General features: G+C 33.0%; 1 protein-coding gene across 1 annotated transcript; it reads left to right on the forward strand.

The window, feature by feature from the left end:
- The first annotated feature begins 7,820 nt into the window (after positions 1 to 7,820).
- Positions 7,821 to 12,296, forward strand: LOC141702561 (protein FAR1-RELATED SEQUENCE 5-like). Its single transcript, XM_074506225.1, has 6 exons — positions 7,821 to 7,842; positions 10,601 to 11,044; positions 11,173 to 11,485; positions 11,563 to 11,638; positions 11,727 to 11,837; positions 12,105 to 12,296. The coding sequence occupies exons 1-6, from the start codon at positions 7,821 to 7,823 to the stop codon at positions 12,294 to 12,296; spliced, it is 1,158 nt and encodes a 385-aa protein (XP_074362326.1).
- The last annotated feature ends 650 nt before the right edge of the window (positions 12,297 to 12,946 follow it).

The following is a 12,946-nucleotide window of genomic DNA, read 5'->3' on the forward strand; positions in this document are numbered from 1 at the left end:
TTCCTCATCAAGGTTTGTGGGCACCTTGTCAGCATTTGGCATGTCTTTGTTTACCAGAAAGGCACCTCCAAAATCATAATTGTTTCCGACGTCATAGTCTTGATTTTTGTTCTACAAGCGATGACACGTAAAAGAGAAAGATGAAGATATTCATGCACACTTTTAGAAATTTTAAATTCTAAGACAAGATGTATAGAAGAGAAAGAGCAGAACATAAATTTATGTTAATTTTACCTCAGCATCAGTTGATTCGTTTTTCTGCTCAGGGACAACAGAATGGATTTGAGGATATGCAAAATCTCTCTGTGAAACAAATGTACTATAAATTTAAAAGTCTTTTAATATATTGTTCTGGTTAAATTTGAAGATGAGAAGCTATTTCTGAGACACTCCTCAACAAACAATTAGTCCTCTGTGTATTTGCAGCAATGTATCAATATCTAAATAATTACCTCATCAAGGCTTATGTGCGCCTTGTCAGCATTTTGCATGTCTTTGTTTAGAAAGGCATCTCCAAAATTAAAACTGTTTCCAATGTAGTAGTCCTGATTGTTGTTCTACATGCGAGAACACGTGAAGGAGAAATATGTTAAAATAATATAAGCTAAACTTATTTTATAATATTAATTATCTAGAATGTTCTTGAAATATCTTCTTTAGTCTTTTGAGTTCAAGTCCTTTGAGCTCTTGTCTTTTGAGTTCATGTCTCTTTGCTTTTCATGTTCCTAGAGAGTTACTAAATTTATTAAGGTGCATGTACTAGAAACTTTCTAGGAGGTTCCATGTAGTCCTATAAATAGGACAATCTTCCAAGCTTTGTTATCATAAAAAAGTTTATCAAATCATTTGAGTGAAATACTTTTGTGAGTTTATTATATTTCTTTTGTGTGAGTAAGTTGTGTGGATTATTGAGAACAAGTTTCTTCTCTTTAATCTCCAACATTGTTATACACTTAAATTCCTACAAAGTGGTATCAGAGCAAGGTTAAGAGATGGCTTCCAACAACAACATGTTGCAACCTCAACTTCCTCGTTTGACGGGAAAGAATTACAACCAATGGAGCATCCAAATGAAGGTTTTATATGGCTCTCAAGATCTTTGGGAAATTGTGGAGAATGGATATGAAGAACCGGAGAATCAAACAAATCTCTCAACACAACAATTAAACACTTTGAAGGAGAATCGAAAGAAAGACAAAAAGGCTCTCTACTTTATTTATCAAGCGGTGGATGAAGTAATTTTTGAGAGGATTTCAACGGCGTCAACATCAAAGGAGGCATGGGACATCCTCAACAAGGCATACAAGGGTGAAGAAAAAGTCAAAATGGTAAGGCTTCAAGCTCTAAGAGGTGAATTTGATTCACTAAATATGAAGGAAAGTGAAACGGTGGAGGAATATTATAATCGAACAATTTCGATTGTTAATCAACTTCGTGTAAATGGTGAAGATATTACGGATAGAAGAGTCTTGGAAAAAATTCTTCGTAGCATGACTCGAAAATTTGAGCATGTTGTTGTGGCTATTGAAGAATCAAAGGATATGAATACTTTCTCTCTTGAAGAATTGTTGGGCTCATTACAATCTCACGAACTCCGCATCAAACAATTTGACTCATCTCCTTCCGAGCAAGCTTTTCAAGTTCAAGACACTAATCGTGGTGGTTTTAGAGGAAGAGGTGGAAGAGGATCATTTCGTGGTCGAGGACAAGGAAGAGGAAAGGTGCCAAGTGAAACTTCTAGCACATATCAAAGAGGAAGAGGAAGAGCTCGTGGAGGTTACAATGGAAGAGGAAGAGGTAATTCTTTTAATTTTCAATGCCATTATTGTCATAAAAATGGGCATATGAAAAAAGATTGTTATAAAAGGATTAATGATGAAAAAGATGAATCAAATTTTCTACATGAAAATGTTGAGGAGAAAGATGAAAGTATGCTTCTTGTTAGTAATGTTCAAGAAGAATCTCTTGAAGATGTTTGGTATATCGATAGTGGTTGTAGTAACCACATGACCGGAAATAAAAATTGCTTTGTGAATTTTGATGAAAGTGTCCAACGAGAAGTCAAGACGGGTGACAACAAAAGGCTCATTGTCAAAGGTTGTGGGGATATTCCAATCCGAACAAAGCAAGGTACAAACTACATCTCTAATGTTTACTATGTACCCGATCTTAAACATAATCTTTTAAGTGTTGGGCAACTTACAAGAAAGGGACATCATGTGAATTTTAAAGATGATTTTTGTGTGATCAAAGATAAAAATGGTGTTCTTGTTGCAAGAGTCAAGATGACATCAACTAAAATGTTTCCATTGAAAATTCAAAGTGAGTCTCTTCCATGTTTTGCTAATATTGTGAATGACAAGTCTTGGCTTTGGCATCTTCGATATAATCACTTGAGTTTTAGCACTCTATCAAAGATATGTAAAGGTCATATGGTGAGAGGCATTCCAAATATTCAAAGGCAAGATCGAGTATGTGAAGATTGTATTTTTGGCAAGCATCATCGAGATCCATTTCCAAAAGAGAAGGCATGGCGAGCTAAAAAACCATTGGAATTGGTACATTCGGATTTATGTGGACCTATGCGCATAAACTCTATTGGAGGTAGCCGCTATTTTCTCACTTTTATTGATGATTATAGTCGCAAGATGTGGATTTATTTTCTCAAAGAAAAATCTCAAGTATTTGAAACATTTAAAGTTTTTAAAGCATATGTGGAGAAAGAAAGTGGTTATTCTTTAAAGACACTACGATCCGATCGTGGTGGTGAATATATGTCCCAAGAATTTGGAAGTTTTTTGAAGAAGCATGGCATTCGTCATCAACTAACGGTTCGCTCAACCCCTCAACAAAATGGGGTGGCCGAGAGAAAGAACCGAATAATCATGGAGCTTGTTCGAAGTATGTTGAAAACAAAAGGATTGCCTAAGATGTTTTGGGCCGAAGCGGTGGCATGTGCATGCTATGTTCTCAATCGTGCACCTACTAAAAGTGTACAAGAGAAGACTCCACAAGAAGCTTGGAGTCGTAAGAAGCCATGTGTCTCTCACTTTAGAATTTTTGGAAGCATTTGTTACTCTCATGTGCCCGATGAAAAGAGAGGCAAACTTGATGATAAATCCGAAAAATGCATCTTTGTTGGTTATAGTGAAGCTTCCAAGGCATACAAATTATATAATCCAATTACAAAGAAGGTCATAATTAGCCGTGATGTAATTTTCAATGAGGAGGCTTCATGGGAATGGAAGAATGAGAAAGAAAGTTCAAGAATCTTTCTTGATGATGATGCATTTGAACCAATTGAAGAAGAAGGCTCCACTCCACCATCCAATTCTCCTCCAAGCTCGTCATCATCTTCAAGTTACGAATCACCACCTAGAAAGACAAGATCAATGGCGGACCTTTATGGAACAACCAGAAGAATTTTGGAAGATGAATTTGTTGATTTTGCCTTATATGCAAATGCGGATCCGGTTGCTTTTGATGATGCCGCTAAGGAAAATAAATGGAGGCAAGCTATGGATCAAGAAATTGAAGCAATTGAAAGAAATCAAACATGGGAGTTAGTTGAAGCTCCTAAGGAAAAGAAGCCCATTGGAGTCAAGTGGGTTTATAAGACAAAATTAAATGCACAAGGTGAAGTTGAAAAGCACAAGGCACGATTGGTTGTAAAAGGCTACAAGCAAAAATATGGGGTTGATTATAAAGAAGTATTTGCTCCCGTAGCACGCCTTGAAACCATCCGTTTGATCCTTTCTTTGGCCGCTCAAAATAAGTGGAAAGTTCACCAAATGGACGTCAAATCCGCTTTTTTAAATGGAGAATTACAAGAAGAGGTGTATATTGATCAACCACCGGGCTATGTAAAGAAGAATGAAGAAAATAAAGTCTATCGGTTGAAGAAGGCTTTGTATGGCCTAAAGCAAGCCCCTCGTGCATGGTATAGTCGCATAGATGAATATTTTGTGAAGATGGGATTCAAGAGGTGTCCATTTGAGCATACACTTTACATCAAGGAGAACAAAGGTAAAATTCTCATCATTGGCTTGTACGTGGATGATTTGATTTTTACGGGAAATAATGATGATGATATTGAAGAATTCAAGAATAATATGATGCAAGAATTTGAGATGACTGATTTGGGACTACTTCATTACTTTCTTGGTATTGAAGTAAAGCAAGATGAGAATGGCATTTTTATCTCTCAAGAAAAGTATGCAAGAGATTTGATGAAGAAGTTTAGAATGGAAGATGCAAAACCAAGTAGTACTCCCGTTGAAGTTGGCTTGAAATTGAGCATGAATGATGATTCTAAGTTTGTTGATCCTACATTATATAGAAGTCTTGTTGGAAGTTTGATGTACTTGACCGCCACTCGACCGGATATAACATATGGTGTTAGTTTGATTAGTAGATTCATGGAGCAACCAAAGAAGACACATTGGGAGGCCGGAAAAAGAATCTTGAGGTATGTTCGTGGAACACTTGGAGATGGAATTTATTATCAAAAGGGAAATGATACCAAGGTGATTGGATATTGCGATAGTGATTGGGCCGGAAGTATTGATGATAGTAAAAGCACTTCGGGAAATGTTTTCTTCACTGGCTCTAGTGCCATCACATGGATGTCAAAGAAGCAACAAGTTGTGGCTCTCTCGACGGCGGAGGCGGAATATATTTCTTTATCATTAGCTAGTTGTCAAGCTTTATGGATAACATGGGTGTTAGAGGACCTCAAGCATGCCACAAAAGAAAGTCCGATCATATATTGTGATAACAAGTCCGCTATAGCACTCACGGAAAATCCGGTGTTTCATGGGAAGAGCAAGCATATTAGAATCAAATATCATTTTATTCGAGACTTGGTGAAGAAAGGAGAAGTCGTGGTCGAACATTGCAAGACACAAGACCAAATTGGTGATATTTTCACTAAACCTTTGAGGCCCGACATTTTCAAGAAGTTGAAGAAGAAACTTGGCATGTGCAAAGTTTAGCTTAAGGGGGGCTGTTAAAATAATATAAGCTAAACTTATTTTATAATATTAATTATCTAGAATGTTCTTGAAATATCTTCTTTAGTCTTTTGAGTTCAAGTCCTTTGAGCTCTTGTCTTTTGAGTTCATGTCTCTTTGCTTTTCATGTTCCTAGAGAGTTACTAAATTTATTAAGGTGCATGTACTAGAAACTTTCTAGGAGGTTCCATGTAGTCCTATAAATAGGACAATCTTCCAAGCTTTGTTATCATAAAAAAGTTTATCAAATCATTTGAGTGAAATACTTTTGTGAGTTTATTATATTTCTTTTGTGTGAGTAAGTTGTGTGGATTATTGAGAACAAGTTTCTTCTCTTTAATCTCCAACATTGTTATACACTTAAATTCCTACAAAATATGTACATAATCATGCAGAATATATCAATATCTAAATAATTCTACATATATTAAGTATATACCTCATCAAGGTCTGTTTGCACATTGTCAGCATTTGGCAAGTCTTTGTTAACCAGAAAGGCATCTCCAAAATCAAAATTGTTTCGTATGTAGAACTCTTGATTTTTATTCTACATGTGATAACACGTAAAGGAGAAAGATGAAAATAATTAGGCATATTTTGAAATTTAAATTGTAAACCTTAAGTTGTTTAGCAGAGACAGAGTAGAACATGAATTTATGTAAACTTAATATACCAAATCAGTTGACTGATAGGTACTTCCATAAACGGAAACGTTAATTTGATCAGCAGATCTGTATTGTTGCTCAGGGACAACATTATCAAATGTAGGAGATGCGAAATTTCTCTGTGAAGCAAATGTATTGTAAACTTCAAGTGCACCGCCAGTATAGTAGTTTTGTGGCTGTGTTTGTTTAGAAATGCCATTCTGATTCATGTGAATCGGAGCCAAAGTTTGGACAGAATTAAATCCACTGCTAATCTTGTCACTGCTAGAAAATTCGGGTGTTGTGGCTGGTACATCAGACTGGGATATGTACCGTTTGTTAGTCCACTTGGAGGAAAACCTGTAGCATTACAAATCAAATAGTTTTCACCCAAGCTCATTCATGTTAACAAATGTCTGACAGAATCGTGTCAACTGTTTAATTACCTGGACTGGTTAGTAGCTTAGATTGTCCGTAACCTAGTAGTTCCTTATGGCTGAGAAACGATGAGGACCACCTTTTCCCATTTTGGAGTGTTTTAAACAAGTCTGGATTTTGTTCTGCTTCAGACTGTTTCTCTTGGTCGATTCGGTACTTCTGCGAATATTAGAATAAAGAAGACATTAGAACAGCAAAATTAGAAATTCTCGTCACACAGAAGAAAAGGAGAAAAGAGGGGGAGGAACTAACTTGCAAGTGACTGGCTACTTGTTCCCTCCTCAGTCCAGGCACATTCATTACGGTAACAATGTTCCTCGGAATAGATCCTACAACAAAAATTCATCGCGGACAATTCAAGTATGTGAGACATAATCGACATCATTAAACTGTAGTGAAAGACATGTTAAAATGTAACATCTTACCTTGAGGCCCTAGATGCTGCACAGCTCTTACAAACTTGTCATGGAGAAAAGGTGTCCAATTAAGCTTGTTCTTTTTTGTTAGAAGAGCTTTGTCTTTCGGAACTCTGTTTTTGCCATGATTATGATCTTCATTATCAGTTATCTGAAGCTTTCACTTCGATTTCTTTTCATATAACTTATTACCAGTGTCATCTTCATTGTCCTTAGCAGAACTATCATCAGATATTAAGTTTTTCCCTTTAGCTAGATTCTTTTTCCATTTGTTCACAAAATCCCATATTGATTTCAAGTCTTCTGTAGTAATGGGCTTAACTACGAAAACGGAAGCTCCACTCTGACTTCCCTCGCATAGATTACTAGCTTCTCTGTCACCTGACATCACTAACAATAAAATTTCAAGAGTTTGATTAGTCTGTTGGTGAAGATCATTGAGGGAACTGTACAACTAAAATTGAGGAAAAAAACAATCAAAAAGATTGATACTAATCATCTGAAAAACTGATCTAAAAACCGAGCAACCGCCTTCTTAATATCGTTTACTATTGCATGAAAAATTTATTATGCGCTTCAAAAAAATTGCGGTAATAAAAAAAATACCTAACATAGCACTAGATAAAACTATTTTTCATAAAGCGCGGTTATATATTAATGAAATTTAAATTCAGTTATAGTGACACTCACATACAACCGGTAATTGAAAATCTTGATGAATCCATCTTTGTAGTTCAAACCCATCCATGCCTGGCATGTGGACATCAGATACCACCAGATCAAACTTAATGACTCCAGTCCGTAGGATGCGCAAAGCATCCAGAGGATCCTTGGCAGTCAATACTATGAGAAAACAAAACAAGAAAATATTAGACGCAACATCTGTTAAGTAACGAGCTCATTTAAAATCTAAAGATGTTAGAAAAAGGCATCTGATACTATATTCTAGAAAGATCAGTATGCCACATCAAAAGATTTGAGATGGTAATTTAAAAATCAGTCAAAATGAACCAAATCTTCTGCAATTTTTTTTATAATTTCCTCTTGTTTTTAACTCGTACAATTAAAATATGAATTATTAGCAGATTTTATAAACAAGAAATGAATAGAGTTTATATACATACCTCGATAGGCGCATCCCTTTAGCAAACTAGCAATAAGAGATAGGCAAGTTCTATCATCGTCCACCACCAAAATGGTCACCATTTTTTCCTTAGTACTTCCATTGTTAGAGCCATTGTTTTGATTATTTAACTTAGAAATCTCCATATCTCACAGTCGAAATGAATTGAAATGTATATGCAATAGTGATGGGACCAAAATTTCGAGACTGTATAGGCTAATATACAGATGTAAGTGTAATTTATCCAATGTGCCTAAATATATACCGCGTAGGGGATCTAGCTAGGGGCATTTAGGACATGACCAGCATTGTTGTAAATTATAATTAAATTGACTTTTTTTATATAATACCTTCCTCAAAAGTTAAGGAGTACGTCATAATTTCTCGATAAAGTAAAATATTATTGGGTTCGAACTTGCATTATAATAAAAATAGAATTTTATCATTATTTGAAATTGGATATGAATTTTAGAAAATGATACGTAAGTTAAAGTTTATCGTTTTTATGATTTTAAAATTGACTAACATAGACAAAATTCATATGTTCTGCTGGTACAGAAATTCATGACTATAAAAATACAAAATATACACAAAATTATTAAACTAAAAATTTAGCATTCGCATACTCAACCTAATCACGGTGAAGTATGGGCTCGGCTTAATTGGTAAAATTTGGGCAAAATTGTTACTTGTTATCCTCCGGCGTATTGGCTGTGTGGGCAACTGACCCCACTGAAATTTGAAAAACAGAAATTTTGAATGTTCGAATTTAATTAGGAAAAAAGTTATAATAAATAAGTTTTACCTTTACTCCTTTGAAAATATAGATTTATAGTAATAAATTGTTATTTGACCCCATACCATTGTGCATTATGGTAGAATAGGTTCATTATAAATATTTTGTTAATATTTCTAAATTATTTTCTACATTCATCTTGGTCTTTACAAAATTTTTGAACTTGTGGCTCGAATTTCTAGCTACGCCAGTGGTTATGCTCAAGGTTATACTCTTAACAAACAATTGTAGTTATTGTAAATGGAAAGTGAATGATTAAAAAAATTCGTTTAGTGTAATAAATCGGGGTTTAAAATAAATTTTAATTTTTTTAATGAAGAAAATATTTATTGATAATTCTTTTTTCATATGAATTCTTTTTTCCTATTGATTTCGTGAAATAAAATTTGGATAAAGCTAAATTTCCAATAGTTGAGTTTTCGATATAAACAGGTGGAGGGTTAAAGATAAAGACAAGAGCACCTTCATTTTTCTTATAGAATAATCTCAAATTCATTATGTCATTTAATAGATGAGCAATACCTTTTTAACAATACCTTTTTATTAAAAAAAGTTATAAAAAGATGTTCAAACAATATCTTCTTAAAAATACTAAAATAAATATTAGATTGAATATATAAGTGTGATATGTATGGATTAGCTGAATCGAAGTTCTGTCCGCTTTTGGTTGACTATAAATTTCAAAGAATATTTGGTTCGAGGACCCACAAAAAAATACGATTTACGTTAATTAGTCTAAAACAATTAGCAAAAAAAGGTTATAAGCATTTCTAGTTCCTTGACAAGAAAAGGTTTAAAATGTTGCTCAGGTTCAAATCTCTTCAAAATATATTAAAGGAAATAAAAAAAAAGAGAACTGAAATTCACACCACAGTATATATATATATATATATATATATACACACGATAATTTTCAAATACAAACCAATTTTAGAATAAAAATTACAAACTAGTGATTGATATAGGTATAAGTAGTGATTATAAACTAGAGAAAATATAATATTTTAGCTAGTGTATTACTTCATTAGATGTAAAAATATATTGTGTTGATTATGTTGGGACTCCATAAAATAGTATTTTAGTGAGGTTATTATTTTATGGATTACAATTTATTTGAGGTTCACATATATATATATATATATATATATATATATATATATATATATATATATATATATATAATAATGCTCTAAAGAGAACTTCTGAAACTGAAAACCGTAAGAATTTTCGTAATTAAAATTGCTGACTTTTAAAAAGGTAAAATTTTGAATTCGAAAATTGATGATTTTGTGCAAAGTAAAAATTTTAAATTTTATAAAATTACAAACTTTAGCTACAAAGATTACAAGTTCTCATAATTCTCATTTTAAGAAGTTCTTATTTGAGCAATATATATTTTAAGAAGTTTTTTTCCCAAAGATTCATCCGATCCGTTTATTTTGTTATTAATTCAAAACCTTGAAGACATTTATATGGTCTAATTAATTTCAAGGTCACCATTTATTTCTATTCTTTCTCTCTATACTATTTCTCTCTCTAAGTTTTCTCTATCAATTTCCGCATCCCGTACATTCTCTATCTTTCTTCAATTTTTCTTTTTCGTGATTATCACTGAGCTCACTAAGTTCATATCTTGTTTCTTTTCATTTTTTGTAATCGATTGATTTCGTAGGTATTCTAAAGCACGATTACTTCAGATTTGTTGAAAATTTCTATGAATTAAGGTAATTACTTGCGTTTTAAACTCTTTTTATGTGTTTCATACCTTTCAGTTGATTTAGTAGTTTAAATGTAAAATTTAATAGTTACTTTCACTGATTATTCGACTATTATTAGTGATTATGTGTTGTGAGCTAACTTTGATTGTAGTGCGTTTGTAGTTTTATTTCTTATGTATTTTGAATTTGTAAGTTATTATTGGTATTTTTTTAGTGATTATAATTTTATGTGAATCAATGTCATTTGCTTATGTCTTAAGCCTTAACTGATTATTTGACTACGATTAGTGATAATGTAGTTATTAATTAATTTTACATGTGGTACATTTGTTATCATTGATGTTGCTTTTTTATTTGTAATTGTAAACAAGTGTATTGTTAGTGATTGTTGGTTAATTATGCTATATTAATATATTTTAGTTTGTTATGACTGAATTTTTTATATGTTTTTAGGTTCCAGTTGCGGTGATTCGTCTCATATTAGCCGTTTAGTAGGTGATTATGTATCTAATGGCGGTAACAGTTTATCTGAAAGTGAGATTTCTGTTTCGCGTTTTAATATTTCACATGGTGGTCATAAGTATTACATTCCAAAGTATATTGGTGATATTTCTAAACCAGAGGTTAATCAGAGTTTTGATAGTTTGGAAAAAGGTATTGAATTTTACAAGGAATATGGGAGGTTGTCTAGATTTAATGTGAGGTTGAATATTGAAATGAAAGATGATAGGGATGAAATAATTTTGAGAAAATATATTATTTGTGGGAGAGCTGGTTTTAATGATCTGCCTAGAAATTTAGATGAAAGTTCTAGTAAAATTGTTAAGCGTAGGAGGACTGTTTCAGGGAGGTGCGGATGTAAAGCAATATGTGTTTTCAAACGTATTGGTCCGACAAGTATGTTATTGCTGTGTTTGAGGAAAAACACAATCATCCGTTAGCTTCTGAAGAGGGTCTTCAATTTTTGAAAGCAAATAGAGAAATGACTAATCGTATGCGCTAACATGTTGTTGATACTGCTAAAGTGAATATTGGTACTAGTAAATCTTTTACTTTGATGAAGGAACAGGTTGGTGGTTATGGCAATATTGGTGCTTCGGTACATGATTTTCAGAATTTTAATAGAGATTTAAGGTGTTATGTTGGTGAGGCTGATGCACAGATATTGCCGGAAAAGTTTAAAGTTTTACATGAGACATGTGAATCATTTTATTATGCATATGATGTTGATCGTGAGGGTCATTTAACGAATCTTTTTTGGGCTGATGCTACTGCTAGAAGAAATTATGAATTAAATGGAGATGTTGTATCCTTTGATGCTACATTTAATACAAATCGGTATATTTTCTACCATTTTAGGTTTTTTTTTTTAAATTGTATGATTCTTTTTGACCATTTTGTGTTTATTTTAACAGGTATAACATGATCTTTGCTCCTTTTACCGGTGTGGATAAACATGATCTATGTGTCACATTTGCTGCATGTCTTCTTGTTAAGAAGGATAAGAGTCATTATACATGGGCGTTTCAGCATTTTTTGAAGCAATAAAGCATAATCATATTCTTATGGTTCTGACTAGTGTCATGCAATGAAAGCTGCTGTTCCTGAAGTTTTTAAAGCAACCAATGAATATCCTGCCACTAAGCATCGTTTATGCATGTGGCATATAATCCAGAAATCCCCTCTTAAGGTATGTTAGATGATAATTTTTAAATTTATTTTTTTATTTTGGTGATTTATTGCATTTGGTTGTTACTGTTTTTGTTAGATTGATTTATATTTTTTAACCAATACCATCTTCTTTGAAAATGATCACTGATTTCGCTTCTATAATATTATTTGTTGGTAATATTGATTTTCTTTGTTTGGCTTTTTTAGCTTCTTTTATTTATCGTTTTTAAGTTGTTGAAGTGATTTCAATGTTTAATTTTTGTATTTGCTGTAATTTATTGGTCAGCTTGGCAATCGATTGTGTAAGGAAACTGACTTTATGGAGAAGATGAAGAAATTTATCTGGTCTTCAACTATTGAGCCTGATGAGTTTGAATCAGGGTGGTTATTAGTTATGAAAGAGTTTAAACTTGAATGGAACAAGTGGTTAGGAAAAATGTATTCACTTAGAAAGTCTTGGATTCCTGCGTATTTTTGAGGTGAACCTGTGTTTGGGTAAATGAGAACTACCTCGCGGTCTAAGAGTGAGAATTTTTTCTTTAGTCAGTTTTATAGATAAGGGAGTACTTTATGTGAATTCTGGTTTCGGTTTGAAAATGCTATGGATAAGCGGCGGAATGAAACTCGTAGATTAAACCATGAGTCCAATTCAAGCCTGCCAATTACTGTTTCAGAGTGGTTCATTGAAGATGATGCTACTGATTTGTTTACAAGAGCTATTTTTTATAAACTTCAAGATGAGATTATTTCTTTTTGTTTGAATATGCAAATCAAGAAAATGAGTGATGAAATTGACGGCATTACTTGTTTGGAAATCAGAGATGTTAAAGTGAAAGATAAAATCTTTAAGGTAATTGTATGATATTTCATTAATTACATAGTATACTCTGTGTTGGTGATTATTAAATTTGATTAAATTTTGCAGGTGAGTGTCAGCTATGATCATGATGTGTGTTCATGCAATAAGTTTTTTATGTGTGGTATTTCTGTGGTTTAAAACAAATTGGATTAGTTAAATTCCCCAAAAGTATGGTTTTCAATCGTTGGATGAAAATTGCTGAAAGTGGCAGTTCTTTAGTGTCTTTTGTTATTTCCGAAGATCATCTTAAAATACAAAAGGTTGCAGTC

The sequence above is a fragment of the Apium graveolens genome, unplaced genomic scaffold, assembly GCF_009905375.1.
Source record: "Apium graveolens cultivar Ventura unplaced genomic scaffold, ASM990537v1 ctg5282, whole genome shotgun sequence".
NCBI lineage: Eukaryota > Viridiplantae > Streptophyta > Magnoliopsida > Apiales > Apiaceae > Apium > Apium graveolens.